This window comes from Cydia pomonella, chromosome 15, assembly GCF_033807575.1.
Source record: "Cydia pomonella isolate Wapato2018A chromosome 15, ilCydPomo1, whole genome shotgun sequence".
Taxonomy (NCBI): domain Eukaryota; kingdom Metazoa; phylum Arthropoda; class Insecta; order Lepidoptera; family Tortricidae; genus Cydia; species Cydia pomonella.
The window spans coordinates 9,604,209-9,623,219 of record NC_084717.1 but is presented as its reverse complement, the minus strand read 5'-3'; the positions used below and the strand labels follow the sequence as shown (position 1 = coordinate 9,623,219).

Here is a 19,011-nt window from a genome sequence, read left to right as displayed (position 1 = left end):
GTTCCGTACCATTTATGACGTATTAAAAAAACTACTTACTAGATCTGGTTCAAACCAATTTTTGGTGGAAGTTTGCATGGTAATGTATATCATATATTTTTTTTAGATTTTTCATTCTGTTATTTTAGAAGTAACAGGGGGGGGGGGGGGGGACATACTTTTTTTCACTTTGGAAGTGTCTCTCGCGCAAACTATTCAGTTTAGAAAAAAATGATATTAGAAACCTAAATATCATTTTTGAAGACCTATCCGTAGATACCACACACGTATGGGTTTGATGAAATTTTTTTTTTTTTTAATTTTATGACGTATTAAAAAAAAACCACTTACTAGATCTCGTTCAAACCAATTTTCGGTGGAAGTTTGCATGGCAATGTATATCATATATTTTTTTTTGATTTTTCATTCTGTTATTTTAGAAGTCACGGGGGGGGGGGGACACATTTTTCCACTTTGGAAGTGTCTCTCGCGCAAACTATTCAGTTTAGAATAAAATGATATTAGAAACCTCAATATCATTTTTAAAGACCTATCCATAGATACCCCACACGTATGGGTTTGATGAAAAAAGATTTTTTGAGTTTCAGTTCTAAGTATGGGGAACCCCCAAAATTTATTGTTTTTTGTCTATTTTTGTGTAAACATCTTAATGCGGTTCATAGAATACATCTACTTACCAAGTTTGAACAGTATAGCTCTTATAGTTTCGGAAAAAAGTGGCTGTGACATAATCGGACAGACAGACGTACATGACGAATCTATAAGGGTTCCGTTTTTTGCCATTTGGCTATGGAACCCTAACAAGTGTGGGAGATTTTAGTGTCAATTACAGCATATTTTTGTTATTTTAGGAATAAATAAAAACGATTTCGCTCAAAATCGGATATGGCACAAACGTATTCTTAGCTGACGGTATGCGTAAACGGAATATATCCCAAAATATTTTTTTTAACCACCAAAGTTAGGTACTACCTCAAACATAATAAAATGTAAAATTAACTACAAATATATTCCCCTTAACGATGAATAAAATCTTTGTAGAATTATTGATGAAGAAAAACCGAAGTAGCACCCATGGAAAATAAACTGAATATATTTAATTGCGCCCTCAAGGAATTTCCACTTTCGTTGAATTTCCGCGATTTTATTGAATTATTTTAAAAGATTATATAAACCAATGACTGGCATAGTTTTGGCGACTTTTACTTACTCTGCAGTAGTTCTGCCAACTGCGCCAATGATTTTGTAATATATTAAAATACAGCAGTAGACAAGGTTGACAGTGAATTAAGGTTTGTATAATATATAAGGCTCTCAATGTCATTGGTCACATTTTAACTTTTCTAGTAGTCAATTTTATTTTAATAATTGATATCATACTTAGCTGACCAGACTAAACCTACCTATATTTCTGTATACTTAGTCAGCCCATAAGTTCTGTTAAAATTGCTCCTTCTGTTAAATTCTGATCACTGAGCAATTATAATCGGTAGCGAAAAAAGTGGCCTATAAAATCTCAGTTTAAAGTCTTTGTGCCAGAGAGAGGACCATTTGTGCCACAAGAAAAAAGGTCTCATACCTGATGGATATTTAGCCACTTACCATAGCTCATCCGAGCTCAATTAATATTTTTTCACAATATTAAAATTTTTCGAAATTAACAACTTAGCTCCTTAGAAAAAGAAATGCCCTAGGTGGAATTTTGCTCCAAGAAGAAAATATGTTCCTCAAATAAATTTAAACGTTTTTCTACACTTTTTAAATTTGTATTTGTAAATAATATAAAAAAGTAATTAAACTACCGATTAAAGATGTAAAATTCACTATTTTTACAATTAAACTTGTTCAGTGTTGAAAATGCTACCCAAAACATGAACGAACAAATTACTTGGTTCAAGTTTTGGACACGGTATTGAAGAAATGAACTATCAAAATTAATGCGAAATTCATGTATTGGAATTGAGCCCAAAAGATGAACTAGTAAATTATCATAGTTCATCTTTTAGGGATAAGATTTTTAGTTGAACAGCCCATACTAAAATAAACCTTGTAATAACTGGGTCAAAAATCAAGGACTAGCTAGCAATGAATTTAAAACATAAATTACGCGTCTACCTTTTCTATTAGATTTTATACAAGCATTTGAAAAAACAAGCACTTGCCCAAAAGTTGACCGCCGGTCATCTATTGGCTTAAGCATACAGTATTGGAACCATAACTTGAACTGCAAATATTTTAATAAAATAAGATAAAATATGCAATACTTGATAACGAAAACGCAGAGGAATTAGTCTAGAATTTTTTCTGTGTAAAATCAGGTAAGTAGATGCATAATTCAATTTTCTACGCAATTATAGGCTTATACTTTGAAGCGCTAATCTTATTAAGATCTCCATACAAACGGCGATATTGGTGTGGGCCGCGCATTTGACGACCGCTCTCAGCCACACGCACAACACAATTGCCTGGGAGTTTAAATGTCAGCTTCGGCAAAGTATTGCCGCGTTAGGAAAACATACCCTCAGGTGCGTAAAATTATTCACGATTTAATTATATCGATTTTAAGGCCAAATGTTCATCTTTTAGGGGCCGGTCATCTTTTGGTGCCACTACCCTATTTATATTTTTAACATGGTTGAATCTTACATAAAACAACAGCGGGATCTTACATCTTTATTTAGATATTTATTAATTCATGTGTAGGTATTTATTTATTTATGATAAGGAGAACCAACAGCTTTAAACTTACAATAAGACAACCTGATTAAAACATCAAGCCAATTACAGGAACTCACAGGTATTATTGGGCTGCCAAAATGTCTACCAGACCTACTTGTTAGATGGCAGTCAAAAAATCAGTGTTACTAAAAAGTCTAAGCTCTAAGCTCTAAACTCTAAGTTTGAAGGGTATTAGCTGAAGTACAGACTTTTCGAGGGAATAAATGCTGGTGATAAAATAATGTTCTAATAAAGAAGTTCTTACAAATAAACAATTGTAAATATTTTATGAATTTTTCACAATCCAGTCGCCTGATCGGGTCACTATCAAATTGACCTTATCGTTAAACGACCATTACAGCTAGATGACATAAAATTTACATACCCAGTCAACATATAGTCTATTCAGCTGCGACGACATGAAAGTAGAATACCCAGTCAGCAAAAATACAGTTTAGCTGATGAGTAAGTAGCCAAACGTCTGGAAATACGAGTAGTCCATATGATTAGAATATCTAATGAGCCGAACCGAAAGTGAAATTAGTTAATTGACATAAACACAGAACGAGTTAATAGCAAAACGTCATGAAATGTAAATAGTCTATATAATTAGAATTCCCAATTCGTCGAAAGTAAAATTATTTGATTGACATGAAGACAGACTGAGTTAGTAGCAAAACGTCTGGAAGGTGTCATAATTAATAAATATGTAACAGTTAAAGCCAGGCTTATAAGTTATAAGTACCTGGGCGACCGAGCTTTGCTCGGTTATAACTATTTATTGTAATATGGTGGTGTATACCACACCACACCACATAAACTTAAAAAGTAAAATGTGAACTGACAATTATTATTATTTACAATCGATTTCTGTGTAGATCAGGTCAGGTGTTTGATTTCAGTGATCCTAAAAACTGATATGATCACACGAAGGCTTTCCTTACTTTTATTTTATTTACGTCCTTTTCCAGAATGAAAGGTCAAATATTAAAATATAAGTAATGAGTAAGTAATAGGTTTTTCAAGATGTCGCTTTTCTACATTGTCTCAGGTCTGGGTATTTGTGCTACCTTCGTTGTTTCTGATTTCCATAACAAAAGTGCTTTAGCTACTTACTTGTGATGTTATCCACATTAACGCATTCACTGCCACCGACGCATATATGCGTTCACCGTCATACAAGTTTGTTCCTAGGCCACGCCCCCTGGCAGTGAATGCGTTAATTTGTTTGTTTTTTCGATATTCGTAATCTCTACCTTACAGCACTTGTCACAGAGTAACGCCATCTATTGTCAATTTCTCTTATTACATAGCTCGTGAGCTATGGTTCAATTTAGGTCAACACGCATTGCGCGAGGCATAGTAGTTAGTTTTTATGTCATTATCCGAGAGATGGTGTCACAAAAACTACCCTAGAAACTGTATTTAAAATTTGTATTTGGTAAATTTTTCGTTTTGCACTATTCTTTCATAAGTCTCAATAAAATAAAAACTCGAAAGCATAACTCTTATTCACGTAATCAGTTCAGGTAAATGTTAGACATATTTATGAGAAATTGTTATCTCAAACATTTTTTTACTAAATTAAACTTGTCTAAAACAATTAATAATTAAAAAAATATATATAAACTTGAACATCTAAAAAAAAAACAAAAGTTAGTCACCAGGCGAGATTCGAACCCGTAACACTCGTTTCTAGCCGTCCGCGTCTTAACCTGCTGGACCAGACGGACAGTGGCCGGCAACACGAAATTAGCGACCATATTCTGCGTCGAAAGAAAAACGCATGAAAACTCGAAAACACGCGTTCGATTAATCGATTGTATACCCCCAAAAACCCCCATATACCAAATTTCAGCGAAATCGTTAGAGCCGTTTCCGAGATCACAGAAATATATATATATATATATGTACCAGAATTGCTCGTTTATATTAATATGGATATTCTAACATTTTTATTTGTTAGTAACGCATACCCCCTAAAAACGTTGGTTTATCCCATCACACTTAATTTGAAATCCAGACGTTTTGCTAATGGGTGGCTTGGCTGTTATTCCATTTAGCAATAAAAACATTATACAATCCAGATTTTTGCTTCTTGACTGTTTAGCGTTCATGTCTGTTTAGTAATTAAGACGTTCTAAGATACAAACGTGTTGCTACCGGACCATTTAGCATTTGTGTCTATTATGAAATAAAGAGATTCGAAGATAAAGATGCTTTGCTGCTAGATCATTTTAAATTGTTACGTTCTAAGATCCAGACGTTTTGCCAAAGAGGCATTTAGCATTCATGTCTATGTAGTTACAAAGACATACTTAACACAATCCAGACATTTCAGCTATACCTATTGTCCTTTAGCGATAAGGTAAATTTGATAGTGACCCGCCTCATCGCGTCTAACGACAAACTCAATCAACGACAAATTATATTACGTTTTGATTTGACAAGCTTTCTTATCATGGATACATTACTTTATTAAAACCTTTGCTCTACATTTTATCAGCCAAAACCTATGTGATAGAACATCTCATTTAAGTAAAATTAAAATTGTAAAAATTGCCGAGAGTTTATCCATATAACTATATCGACATTGGCACAATTGGTTACTCATTGTGAATCGCACATAAAAATGTGGCTGTGTGTGAGGCTACGGGTGACAGTTGGCTAAGACTCCATCTTTAAGAATATTATATCTATGAGACAGACACTTAAGACTTAAGTACTATCTTCTCATTTTCCCTGCGGTACTCCTTAATCTCCACCTCCTGCGACAAACACTGGAAAAGCTTACGAGTAAGTTCGCGGTTTACACTGTCGAACAAATACTCTCCAGCATGCCTCAATTGGGCGTACCGAGTAAACTGGTCAGACTAGTTGACGAAAGGGGACGACGTCACTTGACCGCTTCTCCCAGCTTCTCCATACCAACGGTCGAACGTAGTCCCCATTATTCTATCTGGATATTAACATTAAAGAAAAACTATTTTTACACAATTAGATGTAGATATAGAATCAGACCGAGCTAACTCTGCAGCGATTTTGATTCGCAAACTGAAACTTGGAGTATCGAGACAAACCTTACTGGTGGTGGATACTTAGTAAATAAGCTTAGATACAGTTTTTGTAATCACCTGAATAAAAAAATAAATAAAAAACAACGGATTGCACCCCGGCAGCCGGCAGAAGTGAAAACTTGAATATTAACGTTGTTGATTTCTGATATTTTGGAATGGTTAGGGAATAATTTTGCACGAATTGCTTTAATTATCAGTATAAAAGTACTATCATTTATGCATACATTTTCGCCGCGCGGTAGAAAGAGAGGGGGATACTTCCTCTCCTACGCGGCGCCGGCGGTCTACTGGCTTCAATGACATTGTAACAGTTTTTCGATCAGGTCACGTGTCCATCTAACGAATTTTCAGTCTGCCGAATCTGTCGGTCACGTGACCTGTTGCGAGTAGAAGTTTTCACTTCAAAAACTGTTATTTTAAACGCCAAACTTCCTTGAAATTCTAACGTTTGAAATAACACTTGCAGAGTCTGTGCTATTAAAATCGCTGCAGAGTTAGCTTGGTCTGACTCTACAGCTATGCCCTTTCGTTCGATTTTGTTAATTATATTAAGAGTTAGGAACTTTTAAAAAATTGTATGGAATTTATTTTTAGCTCTAACTCTTATAATAATCAAAAAATCGAAAAATTCATATGAAGGTGTAAAAATATTTTCCGTAATGTCAATACCCAGGGAGGAAAACGGGCACTACGTTGATATGGAGAAGCGATCGTCCAGTTAGAAGGCTTAAGTTGCAAAATAAAAACAAGGGTAGTATTAAAAACGTATAATCTAACCGCGTTACATGTCTCCCTCATCCGAGTCCTCAATATCGGCCAGCGCCTGCTTCGCGGTGTTCTCAGCCTCCGCGGCGATGTCACGAGGGACCAATTCGTGTTTGCCCTTCGTGTCCTTGCTGACCCATGAGAGCTCCAGCTCGAACTGCTTGTCTTTTAGCTCGTCGTGGACGAGGTAGATGCTGGAAAGAGTGGTTTTCAGTTAGTAAAAAAAACATTCTAAGAGACATTGATGTTTACTCATTTCCGAAGCGTTGAGTTACGTTGGTTGTAGATTCCCAGATGTGAATCAAAACTGACAATGTTTGCATTACAGTACAATGCAATGCAACACTTACAGTTACGGGTCCGGCAGGTTTTGGCATAAAAAACATGTTTCGGCCGAAAGTTCGGTTTCGGCCAAAACACCGCCAAACTTTTCGACCGCGCCGAAACTGTTTTAATTTTAAATAGTCGACCCAAGTTTGGGTTTTGGCATAAAAATCTTGTTTCGGCCAAAGTTTCGGTTTCGGCCAAAACACCGCCAACCTTTTCGACCGCGTCGAAACCGTTTTAATTTTAAATAGTCGACCGAAGTTTGGGTTTTGGCATTAAAATCATGTTTAGGCCGAAGGTTCGGTTTCGGCCGAAACTAGAGCATAACCGAACCTCCAATTTCGCCAAAAAAATCCGGTATCGGTTGGACACTACTAAACTTGTAGAGTTAAAATGTAAGGCGATATGATTGATTTTCTCTCAAGGCAGAACTGTAGAACAATAATATATATATTATTATAATTGGTTAAAATACTTAATAGACTCTTATAGTACGGTCGCCAAGCCGCTCCGAGGCCAGATTTAATTGACTCAGCTCGGCCTTACCCACAACCGGTATCAATGTGTTCGGACAGTTCTCCTGATCACCGTACATGCGGTAGTAAAGCGGAAAAATGGTGGAGGGGATAGTAATGACGTCACAAAGATGGCGGCCGGACCTATTCTTTTTGGCGGTGTATCTCGAAAACCACTTAACCCATTGTATTCATCGAGGTGTCAACTAATAGCTTATATTATGGAGATTATTTCCTTTCCTACAAACATTTACGTGAAACCTATAGGAAAAAAAATAATCACAAAAAACAGTTTTTTTATAAAATTATTATTTTTTATTTTGTAAAAATCTCCGTAAATATTAGCATTTCGCAAATTTTGTTTGATATAAAACATATTGCTTCATTATCAAGGAATATAATGAGCCTTAAAACATACAGATCGAGTAATAAACAATGAAGCTACACTCATTTATTTGCGCATGGGTAACGATAACTGGCTTTTACCGGTCGAAACTGTGGTGACTGTTACGATACGTATTGAATGGAATTTATAGAGTATCGGTTTTAATTACTGAAATTATAATTAAAATTATAAAAACCAGACACAATAATGTTACCTTACTTCGACGTTTAGTCTCTTTTTTCGTCTTAATCATAGGTAGGTACATATTTCTTTTTACTTAAAATTTTTATACAGGGTGAACTTTTAACCACCAGTCATACTCTGCGCAGCGACTTTATAGGTCATACTTAACAACTTTTACTATGGGACCAATTCCGAAATCGCGAAAAAAATTTTGACTGTCCCATATAAAGGTGCGACCAACTTTACCAGACCAACACTTTTCCAAACTGAGCTACAGCTGTCCGATGAAGTTAAGTACTTAGGACTAACTCTCGACAATAAACTCAATTGGAACAACCACATCAACAAACGGATAGACAAGGCGGGAGTTGTCTTCTGGCAGTGCAGAAGGATGATTGGTAAGAGGTGGGGACTCAACCCGAAAATTACTCTCTGGCTCTATAAGACGATAATCCGCCCCTTACTCTGTTACGGTGCTCTGGTTTGGTGGCCAAGAACAAACCTAGGCAACGTACGAGACAAACTACAAAGACTTCAAAGGCTCGCATGCGCGGCCACCACTGGCTGCACGAGGTCTACCCCGACTGCAGCCATGGAGGTCATGCTAAACCTTCCACCGCTGCACCTACACATACAGCAAGAGGCCAGTCTCTCAGCGGTAAGGTTGCGAACCCTCAAGATATGGTCTAACATCACAGGAGCTCTTCACACAAAATGCCTGGAAAAGGTGTATGACGAATTTCCAGTGCTTAGGTCAGGCACGGACCGGATTCACAAACAAGCTATCTTCGATAAAAGGTACAAAATACAGTTATATGAGGACGACAATCATGAAGGACTCAATCCCCGGGAGCTGAGAATCTTCACTGATGGGTCCAAAACAGACAGCGGATCGGGCTCTGGAACCTTCTCAGAAGACCTGAACATGTCGATCACCACTCCGCTAGGAGCCCATAACTCGGTATTCCAAGCTGAGTGCATGGGCATCATAAACGCGGCGGCTGCCATCACTGCAAGGAAGGTAGTAGGATCCTCCATCCGCATACTCTCCGACAGTAGAGCAGTCTTAATGGCTCTAAATAGCCATATAGTTACATCCAAACTTATACACGAATGCCACGAACGACTAATGGAGGTATGCCATAATAACAAGATCACCCTACAATGGATTAAGGGACACAGTGGATCCCGAGGTAACGATGCTGCGGACGAGCTTGCCAGGCAAGGATCGAATGCGGGGGCGATTGGTCCGGAACCGATTCTTCCGATACCATTTAGCAAGGTACGCTCAATGCTGCTGGCACGTACAGGGAAACTACACACAGAACACTGGCTGAACCAGACTGGATGCAGACAGGCAAAAGAAGCCATGCCTGGCATCAACGGAAAACTCACAAGGGCGCTCCTGCAACTAGGGAAGGTCCGACTGAGTATGGTAACCAGTGTCATAACAGGTCATGGACTATTTAACAAACATCTTTTCACAACAGGTGTCACAGACAGTCCCCTGTGCCGAGGTTGCATGGAGACAGAAGAAACAGCCTCTCACGTGGTGCTGGAATGCAGCGGAGTGACTCCATACAGGGCTAAACATCTCGGATCTCCGAGAGACCTCCCCGAGGTCCTACTCAACATCAAAGGTTTGATAGGATTCCTCGAGGAGCTGGGCTGGCAGGACTAGCCCACCCCCAACATATCACGCAAAATAGGCGCAAGTCGTCGAGTTGCGGAAAAATCGCCCGAATACAATACAATACAATACAATACAAGGTGCGACCAGACCGCAGCTTAAAAAACGGTCACGATACGGAATCGCAGTGACGCGTCGTATGCGTACCGTTTTTGACGCATGCTCCCCACAACGCTGTTTAAAAAACGGTGACGGTACGGAATCGCAGTGACGTGCTTCACGCGAATCTTTTTTGTTCGCAAAACAGTTGCGTCTTTTACGTCACCGGTACGGTGTCTGCCATAAGATCTCCGTGTAATATTTTTTGCGATTTTTACGCAGTTCAATTTACGGTGCGTCAGCTTATTTTAAGCAGCGGTGTGGCGAGCATGCGTCATGGACCCGGGTACGTCCTTAAACTACGTCCAAAAGAGAGGTATGGGCATTGTGAATGTCATCTCGCTTTGTGTGGTAGGGCACAGCCAGTGGGTGTCATTCCAGATCCAAATTTTCTTGCGTGATTCGGCATTGGTCCCATAATAAAAGTTGTTCAGTATGACCTGTTAAGTCACTGCGCAGAGTATGGCTGGTGGTTAAAATTTCATCTTATACCTATATTCGACACAAGTAGTAAGTACTTACAGACCAACTATGATACACATTTTGCCTGTATAGTGATACATAGTGAATAAATTAATACCTGATTTAAAAAATAAAACAAAAATAACAAATAGCATGTTATTTAATTCAGTAATCACTAATCAGTCTTAAACAATGAACATCATACTTTTAGATTAGAGAACAAAATGTATATTTATACTGTGTTTCGACTTGAAAGATTTTACTGCTTTAAAACATAAGACAAACCTACCAACCAAATGTATAAAAAAAAATGTTTTTTGTGATTATTATTTTCCTATAGGTTTCACGTAAATGTTTGGAAAAAGGAAATAATCTCCATAATATAAGCTATTAGTTGACACCTCGATGAATACAATCGGTTAAGTGGTTTTCGAGATACACCGCCAAAAAGAATAGGTCCGGACGCCATCTTTGTGACGTCATTACTATCCCCTCCCACCATTTTTCCGCTTTACTACCGCATGTACGGTGATCAGGAGAAACGCCCGAACACATTGATACCGGTTGTGGGTAAGGCCGAGCTGAGTCAATTAAATCTGGCCTCGGAGCGGCTTGGGGACTACTAATAGTAAAAGTTGTTCAGTATGACCTATAAAGTCGCTGCGCAGAGTATGACTAGTGGTTAAAAGTTCACCCTGTATAAAATTTTTAAGTAAAAAGAAATATGTACCTACCTATGATTAAGACGAAAAAAGAGACTAAACGTCGAAGTAAGGTAACATTATTGTGTCTGGTTTTTATAATTGTCATTATAATTTCAGTAATTAAAACCGATACTCTATAAATTCCATTCAATACGTATCGTAACAGTCACCACAGTTTCGACCGGTAAAAGCCAGTTATCGTTACCCATGCGCAAATAAATGAGTGTAGCTTCATTGTTTATTACTCGATCTGTATGTTTTAAGGCTCATTATATTCCTTGATAATGAAGCAATATGTTTTATATTAAACAAAATTTGCGAAATGCTAATATTTACGGAGATTTTTACAAAATAAAAAATAATAATTTTATAAAAAAACTGTTTTTTGTGATTATTTTTTTTCCTATAGGTTTCACGTAAATGTTTGTAGAAAAGGAAATAATCTCCATAATATAAGCTATTATTTGACACCTCGATGATTAAAATCGGTTAAGTGGTTTTCGAGATACACCGCCAAAAAGAATAGGTCCGGCCGCCATCTTTGTGACGTCATTACTATCCCCTCCACCATTTTTCCGCTTTACTACCGCATGTACGGTGATCAGGAGAACTGTCCGAACACATTGATACCGGTTGTGGGTAAGGCCGAGCCGAGTCAATTAAATCGTGTTTCTAGAGGGCTTTTGAGATTTGGCGACCGTACTATTAGTCATCCTATGTACACTTGATTATTTTTTCTACTGCAATGAAGTACATTAGATTAGTATTGTAGTAGATATTGTATCTTACTGCATGCAAGATCATACAGTATGGGAACAAACTTCCCAAATATTAACTATGTAAATATATTTGACTAAAGAAATACCTGAACCCTTTGACCGCCTAAGACGTCGACTTACGGGTGCGACCACAGCCCAATATCGACCTTTATCACGATGACGCGCCGCTCACGATAGGCGTGGCGTTCAAAGGGTTAAATATTACCATTCCTTCTTTTCCACATCAAATCAATCAAAGTAGATTGAAATATACTTACATCCTAGCTGCTTCTTTAACAAGTTCTTTAACTGTCAAATCCGCTAACTTGAGCTTTTCAATTTCAGTTTTTGCCGCCTGCTTCGCTTTTCCCACTGCACACCCAAAGTATGACTAGAACAAAAAAAAAATTTGACATAAAAACCGTTGTGCTACATTCTACTAACATGTTTGATAAATAGCTTGTTATGGAAAGAATAGAATAGAATAATATATTTATTTCAAGAATTTGGCATTACAAGAGCAGCAGGACATTGATCCCCACACTAGGCTCAGCCTGTCACATGGGAATCTCAGAGAAGTATCGAAATGGTGCGGTTCTCATTTTAACAGAATACATTATTGTTAAAGCTAAATTAAATAAGAAGAGAGAGCTATCAGTAATCATTTATTGCTTTCATAGGTAAGTACATTAGATGTTACATTTGGATATCGAACAGCTATGAACCCTGTAAGGGCACTGCAAATTTAAAATTATTCATTTAAGTAACTAATAATAATACTTAACATATTCTTAATCTAAATATAAATATAGTAATTTTACATATACCTATGAGATCTTGTAATTTGTTTATCACCAGTAATTTAACTTTCAAAAAACTCTTGCAAGTTATAAAAAATATTATGTATTAAATACTTTGTAAGTTTTTTGTTGAATATATTATCTATTTTTTCATTTTTAATATCTATTGGAAGTTTATTGCAAATGTTAATGCACATTATATATGGACTGGAGCTATGGATATTTAAATTTGAAAACGGAACGGGACTTGTATTTCTTGGGCGTAAATGTGAGGTTGTGGGATTTTTTGGTAATGGAAAGAGTTGATTATATTTTCTTTTGAATTTACATATCTCCAGTATGTACATATAAGGAGGTCAATGTCAGTATGTCGAGTTTACGGGAATGAGATCTGCAACTTTCTGTTTGTTTTATGATGGTAAGTATTCTTATTCATTTCTTTGAAGTATAAATAGCTTGTGTATGTTGGTGCTATTGCCCCACATAACTATACCATATCGGAGCCAGGAGTGAGCAAAAGCGTAGTAGGTGCATAAGGCGGTTTTTACATCTGCATATTTTTTTACTTCCCTTAGAGCATATGTAAATATAGATAATTTTGATGTCATTTTTTGGATATGGAGTTTCCAGTTTACGTTACTATTTCAAGGCCCAGCAGATTGGAAGAATTTACGCAATTCAAGGCTTGATTGTTATATTTATAGTTAATGGCTAAGCTGCGTTTTTGGTGAGGTTTAACACATTCACTGCCAGACAAAAAACGGCGCACTACCCCAGAAACCGGTGGTCTATAGCTGCGTACAAAACAACTCGCCCAGCGGGTTGTCCGGTATCTGAACAAAGTTCACGAGCGCCCACCAGGTGGGTTCCCGGCAGTGAATGTGTTAAATTGCATTATTTTTGTTTTTTCTATGTTTAAATAACAACCTCAAAAATTAGTGATTTTAAGTTAAATTCCTTCACACACTCACTGCCAAGACAACAATAGGTGAGTTCATTTGGTATTGGAAATGGAATGCTAGGCACGGAAAGTGATAAAACCATAGTTGACCCAGGAGACTATAACCATGGCAACCAGTGAAAAAGAAGTTGATTCACCCTTAATAACTAACTTGATTAAGATAGTAATTGGCAGGAAGTTGCGCACGTTCGGGACAGGTGGCACACTCTCGATGTTGAAAATTCTTTTTGGATCACTGAGCCAAAATAGTTATTTAGTTTAGTTAGTTTACCCTTAATACATCCAGATTCTGATTATTTACTGAGTCTTTAGTAAATAATATAAAATGTTTGTACTTACAAAAGACACTCCACTAGGATCAAGCATGTACATCTCAGGCCCGTTATGTTCAGACCAGGTTCCCATCACAATGGAGCATCCATACGGGCGAACAGCGCTGTACAGTGTGTATGCGTGCATGTACATAGACACTCGCTCGTTCAAGTACTTGAGAGGCACTGGAATCCCATACTGGTTCCTATAGCTGGAGGCTTCACTGCGAGCAGTCTCCACAATTTGTCTGGCATCAGAGATGAGGCCTGCCACAGCCTGAAATGTGTAATGAATAAGGTGTCAGTATCAATCAAAGTGCCATATGCACTAGGGTGGGCCACTCATGTATGGAGGAAAAAGTATTAGTTATCCTTCGGGTACAGTTATAAGAAGTTATGTAACTTGGCATTAGCCAATGAACTTAATATAATAAATTCGAATTCATTTTCTGCCTCCAGATCCATTTCAAAATTTTGATATAAATATATTGTTACAATACACTTGCATGACAACAAAGAAAAATGGAGCAAGCAAGTAGCCTACTAGTACCCACTCGGCCGAAAGCGCAAAAAAGGACAACAAATAACCAGATAGGAAGATGTCATGCAGTTTACTCTAGGACCCCGCTGGACCAGAGATGCTTTGAACAGACAGCACTGGAAAGAGTTGAGACATATACTGACAAGCACACCACACTTAGAAACATTTTATAATCAAACACAACACAACTTAATATTTGTATTTATATACAAGTGATTCATATGTGGATTAAAGGCTTATTTAATTTAATTGTTACACTTTGTAAGGTGTGTGTCTATGTATTGTCTCTGTCTCAACTCTCTCTCTGTCTGCAACTTTAGCTGAAAATATATACCAATGTAGGCTTGAATAGCATGGTAAAGGTTCAAAGCCAATAAATTGAAAAAAAAAAGTAATAAAAAGATAAATTCTTTTTCATGATGTACATCAATTTTATGGAAACCTCAACTTAAATCTGGAGGCAGTAAAATTAAAGCTAAAAATATGTGCAGTTATTAATTACCGAAAGGCAACTTTTTTAACTGTGCTCCCTTTTCTGTAGTTACATAAGTGGTCGGACCTCTATTAAACTCTCAGAAATATTATAAGAATTTCCAATATTCACCCTAGCTTAGACAAACTTTCAGAGAAATCTGATCTTTGGATGGCCATATGCTCCTAGCAAAGTTAAACTCTTTCTGCCCCAAGAGCAAAATGAATATAAATTTCTAAGTGTATGTAAATGGTTTATCCTATTTACCAAATTTGTATTTTGGCAGCCACAACCTTATCTACTTTTCTAAACTTACAAATACTATGAAATGTAAATTGTTGTTGGTTTTAAATAAGAAAAGAAAGAGTGCTTATTTTATTTCCTATATTTGTTTTGTTAAATACCGAAACTCCATATAAGCTGGCACAAGTGGTCATATTTTTTAGGGTTCAGAACCCAAAGGGTAAAACGGGACCCTATTACTAAGACTCCGCTGTCCATCCATCCGTCTGTCTGTCCGTGTGTCTCTCACCAGGCTATATCTCATGAACCGTGATAGTTAGATAGTTGAAATTTTTATAGATGATGTATTTCTGTTGCCGCTATAACAAATACTAATAAGTACACAACCCTCAGTGGGTGAGTCCGACTCGCACTAGTCTGCCCGGTCCCGGCTCGCCTGAAGGTAAGTGGTCACAGTAGCCTATGGATCTAACTCTAGACGTGTTACATGCGCGTTGTCGACCCTAACACCCCGAACTCTCGTTGAGCTTTGGCAACCTTACTCATCAACAGGAACACAACACTAGACACAAGACTAGGATACTCTATCATTGTATGTCAGCACCCGAAAGGCAGAATACTCTTTTTTTGTTTTTAAAAAGTCAAAATACTTACAATGCCCACATGTTGATCAGCATGGAAGATCCTTTTGTTCGCGCCCGGTTCATACAACTTTGAAGTAACTAGCTTTTCAACCGCAAACACTACTCCGTCCTTTCCTCTGAGACCGATCACTGTACCAGAGTTTTCTACGGCTTTCCCTGCGTATTCTACTTGAAATACTCTGCCGTCCGGCGAGAATTGCGAGGCAGACAGATCATACTGTAATTATGAATCAAGTTTTAGTATATGTACAACATGAATAAGCACAATTTGTAAGATACAAATACACTTATTACGGCATAAAAACTTTTGTTATACCGTAATAAGTGTGTGTACTTACACATAAATATGAAATAAACTTGAAAATGGTATTCAATTTCGTAAAGGTTGTGGTTTTCAGACTCTTGAGTAGGTTTTTAAATTTACGTTATAACCTAAAGGTAAACTTACTCCAGTGCCAATAGAACTCATTGTTGATCACGTTCTGAACTTGCGTTGTAAAGGACTATGTTTAAAGGTGAAAAATTATTACAGTTAAAATATTGCCGACTTATAAAGTAAAATATTGCAAATAATTAAAATTATATTCGGCTTCGGCGGCGATGACAAGCAACTCCTGCTGTCAAAAATCAGTCAGTTTTCATTGTTCGCGTCATGCCATAATAAAACAGAATTACGTTCCGTTCCTACGGTTCCTTAAAGTATTTTTTGGATGTCCAAATTATTAGAATTAATAAAAAACACAGCGTCATGTACTCTAAGTAAAATAAAAAATGAAATAAATCTTTTCGATACGGCAAAGAGAATTTGAAATAGAGGTGTATGGTCAAAGAAAACTGTGTCGACAAATGGCAGTAAATTGACTGTGGCTACAGTTTTCTGTGACAATTCACCTCTATTTCAAATTCTTTTTGGATACGGTAAACTGAAGGGTAAAAAATCTTAATTAATAAAACCGACATCTCTTACTGCGCTCTAACATGTTGCAGTACTAACGTATTCACAAGTATTAAAAATTTTGATGCCACATTCACAGATGGCGCTAAATTCAACTCTTTATCTTGTGGTTATTTTATGGAAAGCAAATGGAAAGTTGGTTTACAGTAATATCATAATATAATAATCTATGGTTGCAAACACCATTTTTTTTTAATTCAATTTAATTTATTTATTTAGAGAGATAGAGATCTTTATTTGCATACCAAAATATGTTACATATATTGACCCTGGAAAAAGTGTAGCAAAATAAAAAGTAGTTCATAATATCACACTTTGCTTACTTTTATTACTTATATTAGAAACCTACAACACGGCCTATACTTAGGTAATATTAAATAGTACTTGTACATTTTTTTAATTGCACTTTCCTCTAAGTAACAATAAAAATTTTAATTACAAGATTGTGTTTGAAATTATATAACACTACGCATAACAATATAAGACAAATGTTATACAGCGTAACTAATGTCAAAGTACAGAAATATCCAATTTAAAAAAAAACAGGTCACAAGAATATTAATATGCAGATTTATACATGCACACAATTACACTAAATTTATATAATTACTAATTAGTATACATAAAGGAAGGAATGGAAAGATTTGCAAGGTATTGGTAGGCTTCCGTACCTAAATTGGTTAAGAGCAACGCACGGATTGCGGAAGTTGCGGGTTCAAGTCCTGCCGGGAGCGTAACTTTTTCCATTTTTTCCTTTTCCTTTCCTTTAGTCAGTAAAGTTAAAACAAGATAGCTTTGCAGTGGTTTTGTTTTGATAGCACAGATTGTGGAAGTGTTATTTAGTTCATCATTGTGTAGAAGTTTGTCGTTTCCAATAACACTTGCACATGCACAACCTGTGCTATCAACATGCTGCAGAGTTATCTTGGTCTTAATGTATTTATGTGTGAAATGAGACGGTCCGGGGGGGTCCTGGGCCAACATAATTTCTATTTTGTCATTTAGGTTTCTTGAACGCAGCAACTTTTTTGCAATTGAGAACAGGCTCATTGCCTATTCTCTATGCAATTTAAAAAATTGACCTATTTAAAAAGTTATCCGCAAAAAAAAACAAAAGAATGATGTGTTTATCTGTCTTATTGGGTATATAAATTTAGTAATTCGATTTTATTTATCATAATTCATACCTATTAGGTGTTTGCTGCTGTCTTATGTGAGTGTTTGCTATTTTATGCAACGGTATAACTAGATTAACTACCTAGGTCTTAAAATTCTTGGACCTGTAATTACAAAACTGGACTTCGCCTCGTTTCGCTTTGTAACTTCGGCCCTTGGATTTGAAGAACCCTAACCTTATTATGTAAGTATCTGTTACACAAAGTATTACCTATTATATTTCTAGTATTTGTAATAAATATCTACTTGTCAGCTTGTCAGTCATGTTAAATTATATAAGTAGATACAGCGTCAGGGTTAGAGGCTCTTCCATTGTGGTTTACCTTTCCTTACAGAAAAATTAGTCACGTGTTCTTAGATAGATAGTAATATATATTGTTGGCCTAAACAAAAAATGAAATACTTATCTAATGAGAATCATATTACTTTTCGTTTTATCTCAGACAGTCCATCACCTTTTTTTCGGTACTTCTTCTCATACATATTTATAGCTGTACCTACATATACCTTACTTACTAACTCTTTTTGTACTCAACTTTCATCTCGTTGGCAGGTTTTCAGCAAGTTCAACTCAAACGATCTCAAAAAGCAGAGTTTTTACACGTTGCGCCACCCTAAAACGATTTCTGTAACCGTACGTTCAAAAACCCCTAGCAGTGTAAATCACCATTGGACAACAACCTGCCTAACAGATTACCATGTCAAAAGAATTTACGGCCGAAACGCTGTTTACACATTTATGCCGCCGCCGTCATAAACGCCGAAAAACCTACGAGAACTTTTATTATCGCGAATCCATGTGGTTCACAGACGGTGTCAGTACAGACTTTTAACTTGCAGCGTTGTAAGCGTTTATTTAATTACATTTACTTAATTTATTTTTGTGGATTCTCGGTATTTCTAGACTAAGTTCTCTGGGCAGTCGTAAAATATTGTAGACACTAGCTGGCAATGGCAACATGTCTGAATATTGTTATCAATCAGAACAACATCCTCCCGTATATGTGTTGGCGCGAGCGAGACGCACGAGAACTGGGTCTCTATTGTTTCCCATAAAGTCTTAAGTTATAATGTATTGTTTGTCCACATTTTCGTTAGCCATAATTTGGTTTTTCTCAGAAACGTGTAACTTTTCAGAATTGCCATAAAACAAACCTAACCTAACCTTTTTATAGGATAACCTAAGGAAATTCCTGAACAGTTAACGGTTTCAAAGTTATGAGTA

General features: G+C 36.7%; 1 protein-coding gene and 1 long non-coding RNA gene across 2 annotated transcripts; one reads left to right on the top strand and one right to left on the bottom strand.

Annotated features, from left to right (window-relative positions):
- Window positions 1-6,547: 6,547 nt before the first annotated feature.
- Window positions 6,548-16,299, bottom strand: LOC133525739 (proteasome subunit alpha type-3). Its single transcript, XM_061862098.1, has 5 exons — window positions 16,104-16,299; window positions 15,666-15,872; window positions 13,784-14,032; window positions 11,962-12,074; window positions 6,548-6,754 (listed from the first exon to the last, which is right to left on the bottom strand). The coding sequence occupies exons 1-5, from the start codon at window positions 16,122-16,124 to the stop codon at window positions 6,577-6,579; spliced, it is 768 nt and encodes a 255-aa protein (XP_061718082.1). The 5' UTR covers window positions 16,125-16,299; the 3' UTR covers window positions 6,548-6,576.
- A 101-nt stretch (window positions 16,300-16,400) lies between these two features.
- Window positions 16,401-18,666, top strand: LOC133525740 (uncharacterized). Its single transcript, XR_009800625.1, has 2 exons — window positions 16,401-17,970; window positions 18,340-18,666. It is a non-coding gene; the product is annotated as an uncharacterized LOC133525740 (long non-coding RNA).
- The last annotated feature ends 345 nt before the right edge of the window (window positions 18,667-19,011 follow it).